The sequence below is a fragment of the Rhincodon typus genome, chromosome 7, assembly GCF_021869965.1.
Source record: "Rhincodon typus isolate 14 chromosome 7, sRhiTyp1.1, whole genome shotgun sequence".
Classification (NCBI taxonomy): Eukaryota; Metazoa; Chordata; class Chondrichthyes; order Orectolobiformes; family Rhincodontidae; genus Rhincodon; species Rhincodon typus.
In genome coordinates, this window is record NC_063338.1 from 83,742,415 (window position 1) to 83,760,491 (window position 18,077).

The window sequence follows — 18,077 nt, forward strand, 5'->3', positions numbered from 1 at the left end:
TACTTATAGTGTCTTCTTTTCTCCAACAAACCTCATTCCCCAATTGCCTTTTTCTTGTTGCTGCAGACCTTTCCTGCTTCCTGACCCTCTGAGTTATGATCTATATCCACTCCCTGACCCTCTGAGTTATAGGGTAACCTCCAGCCTGCTCAATTCTCCCTCTTGCCACTTCCTTCTCCTAGAATTGAGAGGCAATGGCCAAGTAGTATTATTGCTGGACTGTTAGTCCAGAAGTCCAGCAATGTTTTGGGGACCGGGGTTCGAATCCCACCACAGCAGATGGTGGAGTTTGAATGCAACAAATATCTGGAATTAAGAGTCTAATGATGAATATTAGTTGTCAATTGTTAGAAAAAACCATCTGGTCCACTAATGTCCTTTAGGGAAGGAAACTGCCATCCCTACCTGGTCTGGCCGACACATGACTTCAGATCCCAGCAATGTGGTGGACTCTTAACTGCCCTCTGGGCAATTAGGGATGGACAATAAATGCTGGCCTAGCCAGAGATGCTCTCATCCCGTGAATGAATTTTTAAAAATTGGGTTCCGTTCAAGATCCAGATTTACTCCAAAGCTGGAGCTCGGATGATGTGGATGTCTGATTCCTGATGTTCAGTTCAGGAGTACTGGGACTTTTACAATCCACAACAAAAGCTGAAATTGCTGGAGAAACTCAGTAGGTCTGGCAGCTTCTATGGAGAGAAAGCAGGGGTGGCACAGGGGTTAGCACTGCTGCCTCACAGCCCCAGGCACCTGGGTTCAATTCCACCCTCGGGTGACTGCCCGTGTGGAGTTTGCACATTCTCCCCGTATCTGCGTGGGTTTCCTCCCACTGTCCAAAGATATGCAGGTTAGGTGAATTGGCTATGCTAAATTGCCCATAGTGTTTAGGGGTGTGTAGCTTGGGTGGGATGCTCCAAGGGTCAGTGTGGACTTGTTGGGCCGAAGGGCCTGTTTCCACACTGCACGGATTCTATGATTTTTGGGTCCAGTGGAAGCTGTTTCTGTGACTGGAGGCCAGTGTTCAATGGTGTGCTAAAGAGTTCGATGCTAGGTCCCTTATAGTTCATTATATATTTGCATATATAAACGATATAGAAGAAAATGTGATAAACATGTTTGCAGATGACATAAAGATTGGCAGGGTGGTTGACAGTGAGGAAGAAGGTTTTAAGTTACAGAAAGATATAAACAGATTGATACAATCGGCAGATCAGTGACAGATGGAATTTGACTTTGATAAGTGTTAGGTGATGCACTTTGGAAGAAGTAATAAGACAAGAGGGTGTCAATGAACGGTAGGTCAGTGCAGAAGAGACCATTTGGCCAATCGAATCTGCACCAACCCAGATCCAGATCCAGACCCAGACCCAGTCCCATACCCTATTCATGTAACCTTGCAGGCACCATGGCTAAGCCACCTAGCCTGCACATCTCTAGACACTACAGGGCAATTTAGCATGGCCAATCCACCTAAGGGGAGAACATGCAGACCACACGCAGTCACCTGAGGCTGGAATCAAACTCAGGTCCCTGGCATTGTGGTAAGTAGCACTGATAACCCTGAGCCACTTTGCTGGCCAGAGAACTGAATTTAAATTCCATCAGCTGCCATACTGAGATTTGATCCTATGCTCCAACAGCATTAGCCTGCGCCTCTGAATTACTCGTCTAGTAACATTACCACTGTGGCACCATCTCTGTGGCTGAGAATTCCACAGGCTCACCACTCTCTGGGTGAAGAAATTTCTCCTCATCTCAGTCCTAAATGGACTACGCCCTGTCCTTTGATTGTGACTGCTGATTCTGGACTCCCTTATCATCAGGTACATCCTTTCTGCATTTAGCCTGTCTAGTCCTTGTTGAATGTTAAAGGTTTTTATGTATGCAATCCCCCCTCATTCTTCTAAATGTCAGTATTGTCCTGACTGATCCAGTCTCTCTTTACACATCAGTCCTGGAATCAGTTTCATAAACTTTTGCTGCACTTCACTATAAACCTTCCTCAGATAAGGAGACCAAAAATGCACACAATACTTCAAGTGTTGTCTCACCAAGGCCCTACGCAAATGCAGCAAAATATCCCTGCTCCAATACTTGAATCCTCTCGCTATGAGAGTCTATATACCATTCGCTTTCTTCACCGCCAGCTGCTCCTGCATGCTTATTTTCAGTGACTGGTGTATAAGGGCATCCAGGTCTTGTTCCACTTCCCCCTTTCCCAATCTGTTGCTGTTCTGATAAACACCAACATTCCAGCAACAAAGAAACCACATGCAATGTGCCCCAACGATTACCGACTGTGGCCCTGACCTCCATAACTATGAAGTGCTACAAGAGGTTAGTCCTGGCTCACATTAACTCTCACCTCTCAGCCTGCCTCGATCCCTTGCAATTTGCCTACCGGCACAACAGGTCCTACACTCACCCCTGGAACTTCTGGATAATAATAATAATACCTATGTCAGGCTTCTAATTATTGACTTTCAACACTATAATCCCAACAAACTAATCTCCAAACTCGGCTCTGCCCTCTGCAACTGGATCCTTTTCTTCCTGACACACAGACTGCAATCAGGAAAGATAGAGAACAGTATCTCCTCCACAATAATCCTCAACACCAACGCCCCACAAAGATGCGTTATTAGCCACCTACTATACTCCCTGTACATTCACTCTGTGGCGAAATTTCATCCCAACGCCATCTACAAATTCATTAATGACACCACTGTTGTAGGCCGAATATCAAACGAGTCACAATACAGGAAGGAAATAGAATGCTTGGCGGCTTATGCAAAGGCAACAATCTCTCCCTCAATATCAGCAAGTCTCAAGAACTAAACATTGACTTCAGGAAGAAAGGAGGTGGGCGCATGCTTATCTACGTCAATGGAGCTGAGATGGAGAGAGTAAAGAGTGTAAAATTCCTAGGAGTGACGTTAACCAACAATCAGTCCTGGTCCTCTCAGGTAGATGTGGTGATCAAGAAGGCACAGCAATACCTTTTCTTCCTCTGGAGGCTAAGAAAATTTGGCATGTCCATAAGGACCTTCACCAACTTTTACAGATGCAGCTCAGAAAGCATTCTATCCGAGTGCATCATGGCTTGGTGTGGCAACTGCTCTGCCCAGGACCGTAAGAAACTACAGAAACTGTCGACCAAGCTCAGAAGAGCATGCAAGCCAACCTCTCATCCGTGGACTCCATCTGCACTTCTGTTGCCACGAAAAGGCAACCAACATCGTCAAAGACCCCTCCCACCCCGGTTATACTCTCTACCAAACTCTTCTGTCAGACAGAAAATACAGAGGCTTAAACACATGGACCAACAGGTTCAAGAATAGCTTCTTCCCGGCTGTTATTAGACTGCTGAATGGACCTCTCAAATTTCAAATCTAATGTTGATCTCACATTTATCCACCTGATACATCATCTGCCATGTATTTACCCACTCACTCAACTGGTCCAAATTGCACTGAAGCATCTCTGCATCCTCCTCACAGTTCACCTTCCCACCCACCTTTGTGTCATCTGCAAACCTGGAGATATTATGCTTACCTCCCTTGTCGAAATCAATAATTTATATTGTGTATAGCTGGAGTATAAGCACTGATGCCTGCAGTACCCCACTATTTGGCTGCCACTTGTAAAAAGACCCATTTATTCCTACCCTGTTTCCTATCTGCCAAGCAGCCCATGTCAGTACACTACAACCAATCCCAATGCTCTTTAGGTTTACACATAAATCTTCCATGTGCAACATTATCAAAGGCTTTCTGAAAGTCCAAGTCAAACATATCCACTTATGAATTCCCCCTTATGAATTTTATAATCTCCCTTTCCTAATTCATTTGGACTCTCTCCAATCCTGTCACTGTTTTCCAAGTTTATTAAATCTTTTGTAACGGAGTCTAGCAATTTTCCCACTGCTGATGTCATACTAACTTGTCTATAATTCCTTGTTTTCTCTCTACCCCCTTTTTAAATAATATTAAAAGATTATTACCAAAGTGTCCACTATTTCTTGAACTGTTTCTTTAAGTATGTAGATTATTAGGCCCTGGAGATTTATTGGCGTTCAATCCCATCAATTTCCTCAATACTATTTCCCTACCATACTACTTTTCTTCATTTCCTTCCTCCCTCTACACCCTATGTTCCCCAAAGCTTTTTTGAGATGCTATTTTTTGAAGACAGAGCTAAAGTATGTACCTAATTGATCTGCCATCTCTTTGTTCCCATTGTAAGTTCTCCTGTTTCTGATCGTAAGGGACCTACATTTGTCGTCATTAATCTTTTTCTCTTCACATATTATGCAGTTAATGGTAGGGCCCTGGTCGTTGTCGCTGAATAAAGAGACCTGGGGTACAGGTGCATATTTACTTGAAAGTGGAGTCGCAGGTAGACAGGGTGTTGAAGAAGGCATTTGATACTCATGCTTTTATTGGTTAGTGCATTGAGCATAGGAGTAGGGATGTCATGTTGTGGCTGCTCAGGACATCAGAAAGGCCACTGTTAGAATACGGTGTACAGTTCAGGTCACAGAATGTTGAAGAATGTTGTTAAAATTGAGAGGATGCAGAAAAGATTTACAAGGTTGTTGCTGGGACTGAAGGGTTTGAGATATAGGGAGAGGCTGAATGGGCTGGAGCTGTTTTCACTGGAGCGTCAGAGGCTGAGGGGAGACTTTATAGAAGTTGATAAAATCATAAGGAGCACAGATAAGGTGATTAGCCAAGTCTTTTTCCTAGGGTGGGGGCATCCAAAACTTAAGGGCACAGGTTTAAGGTGAGAGGGGAAAGATTCAAAAAGGACGGGAAGGGTAACTTTTTCACGCAAAGGATGGTGCATGTATGGAATGAGCTGGCAAAGGAAGTGGTGGAGATGGGTACAATTACATTTAAAAAGCATCTGGATAGGTACATGAATAGGAAGGGTTTAGAGGGATATGGGCCAAATGATGGCAAATGGGACTAGGGCAGATCGCATGGGTCCATTGGACCGGATTGTCTATTCCCATGCTCTGACTCTGCATCAATAAGAGATTTAACATTGTTTGTTTGTTCCTCACAAGCTTACTTTTGTATTCTAATTTTCCCCTCTTCACCAATCACTTTGTCCTCCTTTGCTAAAATCAAATCTTATCCCAGTCCTCAGGTCTGCTGCTTTTCTTGGTGAATTTGTACACCCTTTCTTTGGATTTAACATAATCCCGAATTTCCTTTGCATGTCATGGTCGGGCCACCTTCCCTATTTAATTCAGGCCAGACGGGAATGAACAATTGCTGCAGTTCATCCATGCACTCTTAAATGTTTGTTATTGGCTATCCACTGTCATTCCTTTAAATTTATCATAGCTAGCTCACACCTCATACCATTGTAAACTCCTTTATTTAGATTCAGGACCTTAGTCTCAGAATCAACTATGTCATTCTCCCATTTCTGCTCCTTTGTGTTTCTGAGCTGTACCCATAGAGATTCTACTTCACTGAAGATAATATCCTTCCTCACTATTGCATGAATTTTCTTTAACCAATAATGCTACCCTACCTTCTTTTCCTTTTTATCTGTCTTTCCTAAAGTTCCCATCCCTTGTTACCCTGCATCCACATTTCTGTAATCCCAAATATATCATATCCGTTCACAGCAACAACTAATTCATCCACTTTACAGTGATTGTGTATTAAAACATAAGGTCTTAAGGTTTATCTTCTTAATTTTCTTCAACCCATTCACATTATTCTACAATGGCCTTGGTTGATTCCTGCTCGAATTCTCTACCTATGTCTTTTCTTATTACCCATTCATCTTTTGTTTTTGCTCTGCTTTCCTGCCTTCTGTCTGCCTGTTAAACCCTCCCCAACATCTAATCTTCATATGAAGATGGGAAAGGTCACTCATCGTCATGTGTAGCTGTCCTGTGGTCACTGGCTAGCAGGATTCAAATGAATGATTAATACAGTATAAACTACCAGCTCCGAGATATCAGGTATATCAACATGTTTTCAGGGTCTCAGTGGATGGTTCTTGTCAGGCGGTCCTTGTAGGGGCAGTCTGCATCAGGGAGCTGTTTTCTTCAGAAGGAAGATGGACTTGAAGAGATGGAGGGATGGCCCAGAGAAGAGTTCCCTAACACTTTAGCCAGAGAGCAGGACGCTGCCTTCACAACTTTAATGAAATTGACACATTCCATGCCGACTGCCTGTTTTCTGGTATCAGTGAACCATTCTCAATTGTCATGGGTCGTATATTGTTTAATTCACTAATGTATCATATCTAAACTGCTGTTTCGTAACAATCTTAACAAAATTCTTTACAAATGGTCAATATTTTGGTAACTGTGATTGCCCACCCCTGAAAATCAACATTCGGCCAAACACACCATCTAGGCAACAGAACTATACATAAATATAGATGGTACACCTTCTTGCTTTTAGTTGTCTAGATATTGCTTCTACATGATGAATATATAATGGCAGTGTCGATTAATCCAACTGATGGAACTAGAGTTTACTTATCTTAGTGACTACAGATGTGTTTTGGTGGCTAAATGCACTGGTCTTGCAAAGAGGCAATTGGATCCAATACAGTCTAACATTCTAGAAGAAGCATTTCTTAAATTTATACAAACCATTGCAGTCAGCACATAAGTTAGAGGTTCATCAGTTTTAATTTAAGCAAATGAAAAGCTCAACAGGAGAAAAACAGCCAGCCTCGTGAAATTTGTACCATTCCTTTTCTAAAAAATACAAAATACAATTGTTCATAGAGGATGAAAATAGCGCATTTTCAATATTTTAAACATTTTAATTGTGGAGTATAGCACCTTTAGTAAAGGATATCTGCACATGCCTGTGAAATCTGAACCAATTAGCACAATCAGAACTCACCAGGAGGAAGCTCTTTCTACAGAGGTTTTAAAATATACCTTGTACATAACAATAAAAATCATAAAATTAATTCTCCGAACATGCTGGTGGCACTTATGCACAAGGCCCTTAAACAACGTAAACACCTATTATTTGCTGTATTTGCTTTCTCTTTGTCCACGAGACATGGACATTGTCTGTCCTAAATACCCTCGGGAAGGTGATGGTGAGCCGCCTTCTTGAACCATTGCAGGTCTTGGGGTGCAGATAGGAAGGGAAATAACATCCCGAAGCTTAGAGGCAATTAATAATTCAACCAATGTATTTGCTCTTTCTGCATTTGTAACTTTTGATTCATATACACTATTTAATTTCAGCATTCTCTTAAATTTTCAAATATCACGTGAAAGCTAATATTTAGAATGTTCTCATCCTCACTAGTTACTCAAATTCATTTTGTTGATGCATCTCCGAGACTGTGAATGAGGCAGTCCAGCCATGTATATCATGCCTCTCTGCACTCAATATGGGTGAGACCCAGAGGTTTGCCCACTAGTAGTCAGTGACTGGTGAACTTCACCCTTCTAGTCAGGTTCAAGAATTGACTATCAAATAAAGTTCAAGTTCAAATTTAGCTCTTTTAGATATAACTGTCTTCATTCATGATTAGGCCACAATGTTTAATCTGCAACTTCTGCTAGATTATCATCACTTCAAGCAAAAATATTCCTGTTACAATTCATCACAAGAAAATGTAAAGGAAAACACTAGTCACTGATCTAGGTTTGCAGGTCACGTAAAATTGTCACACTCTTGGACTTAGTTACATGCAAAAAATTTAAAAAACTCTTGGTCACTAAAAGGCAAAGAATGAAAAACAATCAGAATACTAGTCTGGAGCTGGAGGAACACAGCAGGCCAGGCAGCTTCACAGGAGCAGGAAAGCTGGCGTTTCAGGTCAGCACCCTTCGACAGAAAATGGTCCTGACCCGAAACATCAGCTTTCCTGCTCCTCTGATGCTGCCTGGCCTGCTGTGTTCCTCCAGCTCCAAACTGTGTTATCTCTGACTCCAGCATCTGTAGTTCTTACTATCTCAGAATGCTAGTCTCTCAGTTTCTTGTTTTTCACATGATTTGTGTCTGAATTTTATGAAATTAGATGATTCATTGCTATAAAAAACAATTTAATAAATTTTAGCAATGCAAAAGTCACAAAAGCACCAGTGAATCTTTACCAATCACCGTACTGGAACAGCTTATTATCAGGTGCAGGACAGAGCTTTCTATCCACAAAATTCATTTATGTGATGTTGGGAGATGCTTCTCCTACAGAGAATCTGGAAAAACAGGACAAAGCACACAGAAAACACAGTAAAGTAAAACTGGAGAGAATTCTACTGGCACATGATATTGTGCAAATGTATACTTAATTGTGGGATGTAGGTGTCAATGGCAAGGGCAGCATCTGTCACCTTACTGTTCTTAAGAAGGTGGTGATGAGTAACGTTCACGAACTGGTTTAGTCCTTCTGGTGCATGGACACCCACAGTACTCTTAGGGAAGGAGTGCCAGGATTTTGACCCAGCAACAATGAAGGAACAGCGATATGGTTCCAAATCAGGATGGTGTGTGGCTTAGGGGCAAACTTGCAGATGGTGGTGGTACTCCCACGCATCTGATGCCTGTGCTTCTAGGTAGGGATTGCAAATTTCAAAGATGCTGTTGAGGAGCCATGGTGAGTTGCTGCAGTGCATCTTGTAGATAGTATACACTGCTGCCACGGTGTGTCAGTAGTGAACGGATGGATATTTAAATTGGTGGATGGGGTACAATTCACTGGTTTACATCCAGCAGTCTTTCAATGTATTTTCAATCATCTCTTTTCTGGAGGTGTAAGGAGCATGTTTCAATCTGAACCAATGCTTTGGGAACAGATTTCCATTTGTTGCATACATTTCCACTCCTTTTTTACCCAGTAGAAAACGAAATGTTCTATTCCGTGCAAGTACTTTATCGTAAAACTCAATGCCTCCCTCTGCATAGTTCTTTGATATTGTAGCTGTGCGATGGTCTGATCGATAGTCAAGCCAGTGACTAACTGTATCAGAAAGAAGAAAGTAACCTACAAGTCCCATTGCTGCTACAACCAAGTTGTAAAAGCCACGTACCAATACAGGACTGGCGTATAGGCCTAGGGCTTGTTTTGCTGCTACCCCAGTCAGGTATGTGCCCGCTAAACAGACTGATCCCACCAGTGAATAAATAACGGGGCTGTTACTCTGCAAATACTTAATTTCTCGTGCTATGGCAAACTTCTGTGCATCAAGTGAAAAGGTGAGGGATTCCCTTAGGGCTTTTCCCACCTCACTGTCCCAGTTGATGTCTCTGCCATTGATCATGACAATTCGATTGGTTATCCCTTTTCCTTCGTCATCTGTGCTGTTGAAATTGACAGGGATGCCAACGATGACACCAGCCGGTAACCAAGGAACACCTGCACTCACTGGCTGAAAGCTGAAAGCGGCAAACGCTGTGTAATTCTGTGCTGAATCCACCCCAGCATCTTTAAGAACCTCTTGAAAAGTATCTTGCAACTTGTCTGAAAGTTGAGCAGGGACTCCTCTTGACCAAGCTTGGTACAACTTTCCATATGTCCGTTGGGGGAAAACATGGCAGAAGGCATTGGTGACAAATAGCCCTCCGCAGGAAACAGCCAGCAACTTTAATCTATGCCTGGTGGCAAATACAGTAAGTTTCCTAACAAATTGACTTGCCATCATCCAAGATTATGTACAAGAGTGTATATCTGTAAGAGAAAAGATAACATTGAGACAGGAGCTGTCAGTTTGATTTCTCAGCTATGTGTTTACAGCCCCTCTACCAAATGATCATTTTGATAGTTTCAATTTTTCTGCTACCACAAACGTTTGAGAAAGGCCCAAATTTCTAACATGAATAGGGAAATAAACACTCCCTGACATACCACCTAAATGGCCTCACTCAAATTTCTGATCACTTGCCCATAATTTGATTTCTTCAAAAAACAATTAATTTCTCTGTATCTACCCTCAACATTTGAAACAACTCAATCAGATCACTCTACAAACTTGTTTTCATTACAAATGGGGACTGGTGTCGCTGGCAAAGTTAGCAATTATTACTTATCCCTAATTGCCCTTGAGAAGATGGTTGAATAAGTTAACTCCATACCCAGAATAAAAAGACAAACTCAGAATATGCTAGATAAACTCAGCTGGACTGGCATCATCTGTGAGGGCAGAGAGAGACTTGGCGGGGGGGGACGGAAAGAGAGAAAAACACAGTTATTTCAAATCTAATATGGTTCTTCTTCAGAATTGAAGGCAGCTAGATAATGATGGATTTCATGTTTGGTGGTGATGGTGGATAAACTTTGTTCTCCATTTTGATTATAGTATGAAGCTGTTGAGTTCTTTGTTGATTCTTAAAGCTATAAAAGTGCCTAAGCAGAAAATTAGGTGCTATTTATTTGGGCTTCACTAGAACAACGCAACACACCTAGAACAGAATGTGATATTTTCTAGTCCCCTTCAGTTCTAAAGAAAAGTTCTGAGGAAGGGTCACTGGACCCAAAATGTTAACTCTGATTTTTCCTTCACAGATGCTGCCAGTCCTGCTGAGCTTTTCCAGCAACTTCTGTTTCTGTTCCTGATTTACAGCATCCATAGTTCTCTCGGTTTTAAAGAGATATGTTGGACACTGTATCTTTCACCACAGATGGCACCAAACCTGGCGAGTTTCTCCAGCAGATTTTGTTTCTATTTCAGATTTCCAATAGCTAAAATACTTTGGTTTTGTCTGAGGTCTGTACCTATTGGGGTTTTAGGAGAATGAGAGGTGATTTTATTGAAACATACAAAATCTTGGCAGTGGATTCCCAGTGGATGTTTCCGCTAGTGGGATTGGGGGAAGGGGCTCTAAAACTAGCTGACATTGTTTAAGAATAAGAGACTACTGTTTTAAGGGAGACAGGAGTAATGACCCTCAGAAGGTAGAGGTAGTGAAGTACTCAGGTACTTTGGTACTCAAGTACTCTGAGGTACTCAGAGGTAGTGAAGTTAGGGTCTTTACATTAATTCAAGGCTGAATTATATAGACTTCCAATAACCAAATGAATTATGTCTAGAGGACTGGAGCACAAGGATGCAGAAGTTATGTTGCAGTTATACAAAACCCTCTCAAGACTCCACTTAGAGTACAGTATGCAGATATGAAAATATATTGGCTTTGAAGCAAGTACAATGCAAGTTTACAAGAATGATACATGGACTTTAGGTGCTAAGTTATGAGGAGAGATCATTCAAATTAGGTCTGATTTCTCTAGAATTTAGAAGGTTAAAGGGTGACCAGATCGAAGTCTTCAAGATATTAACAGGTAAGACTGGGTATAAAGATAAACTATTTCCACTGGTTGAGGATTCTAGAACTAGGTGGCACAGTCTGACAATTAGGTCCAGACCATTCAGGAGAAATGTCAGGAAGCACTTCCACACAGGAAGTGTGATAGGTGTTTGGAACATTTTTCCACAAACTGAAGTGGATGCTGGACCAGGTGTTAAGTTTTAATCCGTGACGGATAAGTTGTTGTTCACTCACTTAAGGTATTAAGGGATATGGGCAAAATGTAGGTATATAGAGTCAGGCCACAGACCAACCATGATCTCACTGAAGGTGAGAATAGGCTAATAGGCCAAGGGTCTGAATGGTCTACTCCTGTTCCTATGTTCCTATATAAAGATTAATGACGTGCAGATAGAAAAGTGGAGATAGGACCACAAACAAATCAACCACAATCTTATTGACTAGTGAAGCAGGCTTAAAGGGCTAAATGGCCTGGTCCTCTGCCCACATACCACGAGTCGCCTTCTCAAACAATTGCAGTCTTTGTGCTATAAGTAAACCCACAGAGCTGTTAGGGAGTTCCAGGATTTTCACAGTGAGGGAATGGCAACGTGGTTGCAAGTCCGAATGGTATTTGGGTTATAGGGTGACTTGCAGGTGATATCATTCACATGCATCTGCTGCCCTTGTGGCAGAGGTCGTGAGTTTGGAAGGTTCAAAGGAAGGAGATTTGGTAAAAATCTCAAACCTAGCTAGTCCTCATCCAGCAATTGAGGGGGTGTCATTGGTAATGTCACTGGATTAGTAACTCAGAGTCCCAAGCTAATGTTCTGGATGCATGGATTTGAATCCTACCACGGCTGATGGTGAAATTTGAATTCAGTAAAAATCTAGAATAAAATGTTGGCACAATGGCAACTGCATAACCACCGTAAAATTTCACACAGTTCACTAATGTTCTTCACGGCTAGGAATCTACTGCCTTTGACTTACATGTGACACCATGCCTACAGTAACGTAGTTGACTCTCAAAATGACCTCAAGGTTATTGGGGATGGCTTAGTACTGATCCCACTGAACAGCAGAGCTGCCTCAAAGAGCTGAGTGGCCTACTCTTGCACCACATTCGTAACTATTTTTCTCTCCATACATGCTGCCAGCCCTGCCATGTTTCTCTAGCATTTTCTGTGTTTGTTTAAGATTTCCAGCATCCTCATTGTTTCTGCTTTAACTTGGAAGGACCAAATGACTAACTTCTGCTTCCTAAGTGCTATGTACCCCCTTCTTGAACCACAGCAATCCATGGGGTAGGGTCACCCAGTGGTGCCACTAGGGAGTTCCAGGATCCTGACTCAGTGATGGCAAGGGAACAGCAATGTGGTTCCAAGTCAGCGTGCCCACATCCCATGAGCAAATAATAACTTATAATTAAACAGGTTAAAACACACCGGTGTGAACACTCTGGGTGGATCTCCAGTACATCAACTCCATCATCCACCCCATTCCAAACTCTTCCCAAAAACTCCAACGAGTAGAGGTTTGAGGGAATTAAATAACCTGCACAGTGGCTCAGTGTTAGCACTGCTGCCTCAGAGCACCAGGGACCTGGGTTCAATGCCACCCTCGAGCGACTGTCTGTGTGGATTATGCACATTCTCCCCATATCTGTGTGGGTTTCCTCCGGGTGCTCCGGTTTCCTCCCATAGTCCAAAGATGTGCAGGTTAGGTGGACTAGCCATGCTAAGTTGCCCACAGTGCCCAGGGATGTGTAGGTTAGGTGGACTAGAGATGGGGAATGCAGGGTTACAGGGACAGGGTAAGGGGAGTGGGCTTGTCTTTGGAGGGTCAGTGTGGACTCGCTGGGCCGAACGGCCTGCTTCCACACTGTAGGGATTCTACAACTGAAAACATGCACCTGTGAAAGAAATATTATTCTTTTTCCTGTGCCCCCAAATGAAAGGCGAGCAGTAAACCAGAGGCAGGTCAGACCCTCAACACACCCCCAACCCCAGGTGCTTGCTCCCTTTTATGGTCACCCCGGGATACACTTCACCAGAAAGAGGATAGTGACAGACATTTTTTGCCCACTGACAACCCCCTCCCCGGCAGAGACAGCGTTCCCCACTTGCTCTCGGATTGTTTTTTTCTTTTTACCTCAGACTCCAGGAAAACCTCAAACACAGACCGGCTTTTCCTTTCACCCCTTCGTCGTTTACGACACTTTCCAGCAGCTGCTCCCAGAATACGGCGGACTTCAGGTCGTTGGTCTCAGTCGTCGGGCATGAAACTGCCGGTGTCGCCATCTTTGTAAAGGTACGAAAGTGAACGGTCATGAAGGGGTGGATCGATGAGCGTCCATCTTTGTAATAGACAGTCGACTGGCAGAGTCAATCAGCAGCTATGTTTGTAGACTCCATAAGCGGCCATCTTTGTGAGGTAGAGCCCATTAGCAGCCATTTCTGTACAGTCAATAACCTTTTTGGTAAAGAACAATAGGGTTAATGTGTTAATATTTGTATACTGGGATTCAGTTTGTGGGAGGAATTGAGTTAAAAAAGTAAAATAGTTTAAAAAATTCATCCATTCATCTAGACTCCTCACACAGACCCAAAGGCATATTGTATCTTCTGCCCCGGTTAATGTAATTTTCCTTTGCAGCTGGTGGACATTGAAAATCTGAAATCAGAGCTGAAAATGCTGGAAATACTCAACAAGTCTATCTTTCCCAGCCTTACATACATACAAGAACTCTGCCCCATAGCTTTACATGGCAGGAATGTCAAAGACTTACAACCCTCTGGGAAAAGAATTTCCCCTTCAACTCAGTCTTAACAATTATGCCCTTTTTTTCCCGAAGGCTATGGCCTCTGGTATTAGACTCTCCCATGAGAGGAAACATCATCTCTCCATTTACCCTATTAAGCCCCTTAAAAATCCAATCCAGTGAGTACAGACCCAACCTGTTTAGCCTTTGCTCATAAAACAGTCTCTCCATACCAGGAATCATCAGAGTGAAACTTCTCTGAACTGCCTGCAAAGGAATGATCCTTAAATAAAGGAACCAAAACTGCTCATAATATTCCAAATGAGGTATAATCAGCACCTTGTACAGTTACAGTAAGACTTCCTGACTCATACTCCAATCCCCTTTGAAACAAGGTCCACTATTTCCATTAGATTCTAGACTGCCTGTTGCACCTGTGTGCTACCTGTAGTGATTGTAATGAGGTCAGAAGTCATCAACATGAAGTTATAGTCCAACAGGTTTTTTTTTTGAAATCACAAGCTTTCAGAGAGCTGCTGCTTCATCAAGTGAAGCGAAGAGACCTGTTGGACTCTAACCTGCTGTTGTGTGACTTCTGACCTTGTCCATCCCAGTCCAACATGAGCACCTCCACATCATGTAATGAGGTCAGCCAGGTGGACCTCATGGAATATGAGCTCCCCGATTGGGGCTTTTAATCTGCTCCAATTAGGGAGCCTAGTTGACAGATAGAAACAGGAATGTCAGAGGTTCTGTTCACTCTGAGAGCTGCTCTGAGGGAGCTGGATCTTTGTCAAGGACTTTCCATGCATAAATAAAGGGTGAGTTGGTGATGGGATACCAGCCTTTGTGGAGTTATTTTAGTGGCGACAAGAGAAAAGCACGGACCTGAAGAATTTTATTTGCAATATTCAGCTTTGAGTTGGGATAAGCACTTCTGGTACCATGCCATTACTTGGGAAGCTTGACTCATTCAATCTTGCCGTTGAAGTCTGGGCCCAGTATGTGGAAAGAATGTGTTATATTTTCAGGGCAAATGATACTGGGGCAGATGAAAAGCAATCGGTAATTCTCCTGACAGTTTGTGGACCTGCAGCTTTTTCGGTTATTAGGTGCCTAAATTTCCCTGAGGCGCCAGATAATAAAACCTTTCAAGAGTTGATGGATTTAGCTAAGGAATATTATTACCCCCAAGCCTCCTCTAATTCTGAAATGCTACCAGTTTTACCCATTAATTTGGAAACCAGGGTAATCCCTATCAGGATTTTTGCCAAGGTTAAGATGACTGGCAGAGACATGTGACTTTGGTTTAACCCTTAATGAGATGCTGAGACACCATTTGATTTGTGGGATTAATGATGTAGCCATACAAAAGCACCTAATAGCTGAAGCCCAACTGGATTTCAAACAGGCACTACAACTGGCGTTATCATTGAAAAATGCGGCAAGTGGAGCATGAGTTGCAGAGTATTCCAATGGAAGTGGACACCCTTGCCAGTCTGAGCTTGGGGAGCACCACTTGAGTGAAGGCAATTGCATAGTCTCACTCAAGACATATCCTGAACAGAGGGACTCTAGGCCCTTTAAAGCAACAAGGTCAGTCAACCAGTGATTGTAGTGAAAGGATCGGGCCCAAGCTTGATGGGGCAAAATTAGTTGAGAAAGATTCACCTAGATTGGCTCAACATTTTTTGATTGGAAAATGGCTGCCTGAGTAAAGTCCTAATGAAATACCCAGAAGTTTTTCAGGAAGGTCTAGGGACTGTCAAGGGAGCGAGGGCCACCTTGTTGACCAGGAAGCAATTCTACGAGAGCTGTCCAGTGCCATTTGCCTCACAGGCAAAAGTAGAGGCAGAAATCAGGATTCTGGAAAGCAAAGGAATCATTAAACCAGTCTAGTTTGCGGAATGGGCAGCACCAGTTATAGTGATTGTGAAACCCAATGGGTCGGCTTGCCTTTATGTGGATTTTAAACAAACGGTAAATTGCTTTTCGCAGCTGGATAAATACTTAATTCTTCTCATAAAGGATATATACGCAAAGCTGGCATGTATGCTTGTAATAAAAATGGACCACAAACCTCGGATTGGTCTACTTAAGGAGGTCAAGGCTGTGCCGCCCATAGCTTCAGGCCGAATTCAGCAGTGGGCTCTAATACTAAGTGCAAAAAGTTACAAGTTGGGACTGTTCAGGAGGCCAAGTAGCAACTGTGGATGTATTGAGCTGCCTTCCTCTGGCAGATACACCACCGGTGGTACCACCACTGGAAGAGTCTGTAACGGTTTTAAATTTTCTGGACACACTTCCAGTCACAGCTGACAATATTAGACTATGGAGGCAGAAAGATCCGGCAAAACTGAAACAGCTGGTGGTGATGGGGGGAAACCAAAGGGCTATCATAACCCGAATTGAAACATTTTTGGACCCAGAGAGACCAGATCACAGTTCTGAAGAAGGTTCACTGAACCCGAAGCGCTAACTCTGTTTACTCTCCATAGATTTTGCCTGACCTGCTGAGTTTTTCCAGCAATTTTTTGTTTCTGATTTCCAGCACCAACAGCTCTTAGTATTTGTTTTCTATAATTTCCATCTTCTGCCTTCCTACCTTCATAAACAGGGGTTACATTGGCCATTTCCTCTGGGATCCTCCCTGACTCCACCATGAAGACTGATGCAAAATACCAATTCAGTTCCTCATTACTACTTCTACAGCCTAATTTTCCAATGGTTCAATTTCCACTCTTGTCTCTCTCTTGCCTTTTCTAAATAAAAAAAAGACTCTTGCAATCTTCTTTTATATTACTAGCTAGTTTACCTTCATATTTCATCTTCTCCCTCTTTATTAGTTTTTGGTGATCCTCTATTGATTTTTAAAGGCTTCCCAATTGTCTTCATCTCATTAATCTTCACCACATTGTATGCTTTTTCTTTTACTCTTGTGCTATCCCTGACTTTCCTCATTAGTCTCATCCTCCCCTATGTATGTTTCTTCTTAGAGATGAATTTCTGCTTCTGAATTACCCCCAGAAACCATTGCTGCCCCACCATTTTCCCTGCTAGGCTTCCTTTTCAATCACCTCTGGCCACCTCCTCTCTCATGTGTTTGCAGTTATTTTGACTCAATTATAATACCCTTATGTCTGATTCCAGCTTCTCCCTCTCAAACTGCAGGGTGAATTCTATCATATTATGGTCACTGCCCCCTATGGGTTCCTTCACCTTAAGCTCCCTAATCAGGCCTGCCTCATTACACATCACCAAATCCAGAATTGGCTGTTCCCTAGTGGACTCTGTCACAAACTGCTCCAAAAAACCATCGCATAGAGATTCCACAAATTACTTTTCTTGAGATCTGATACCAACCTGATTTTCCCACTTTGCCTGCACATTGAAGCACCCCAACAATTATTGTAATAGTGTCTTTCTTGCATGCCTTTCCAATCTCCTAGTTTATTTTCTTCCCCACATCCTGACTACTGCTGGGTGGCCTGTACATACCTCCTATCAGGGTTTATTTTGTTTTGCCATTCCTTGACTCTACTCACACAGATTCTATGCCTTCTGACCCCATATTGCTTTGTTCTTTCGATTTAATTTCAGTTCTTACAAACAAGGCAACCTGAACCCCGCTGCTCATCCCTCTGTCCTTTGAATAGGATGCATATCCTTGGATATTTAGTTCTTAGCCCTGATCCCCTCGCAGCCACTTCTTTGTACCCTCCAATTTCAATCCGCACTTCAAGCTCACTTACCTTGTTTTGTTTTCTGCACATATTTAAGTACAACACCGTCACTCCTGCATTGACTGCCCCCCCTTTCTCATAGTTGCCCCCTTATCTGATGTGCCTGACGTTAGATTCCTGACCCTTTCCCTACTTTCTGTCTTATTACATGTTCTGGAAACTTTAATAAGCTTTCTTGAGCCCTCCTCCCCTTTAACTAGTTTAAAGTCTTTGTGACCAAAGTTCACCTCGATTTGCACCATCAGTTTGTCTTTCTTATTCCGAATGCTTTGTGCATTAGGATGCAAAGCCTTGAAGTGTTTTCTATTATTGAGTTTCCCT

General features: G+C 42.7%; 1 protein-coding gene across 1 annotated transcript; it reads right to left on the minus strand.

Annotated features, from left to right (window-relative positions):
- Positions 1-7,880: 7,880 nt before the first annotated feature.
- tmem177 (transmembrane protein 177) lies at positions 7,881-13,552 on the minus strand. The gene is given in 3 exon segments (XM_048599420.1): positions 7,881-9,528; positions 13,406-13,445; positions 13,448-13,552. Coding segments are annotated over 3 exon segments (963 nt in total). The 3' UTR covers positions 7,881-8,710.
- Positions 13,553-18,077: the final 4,525 nt, after the last annotated feature.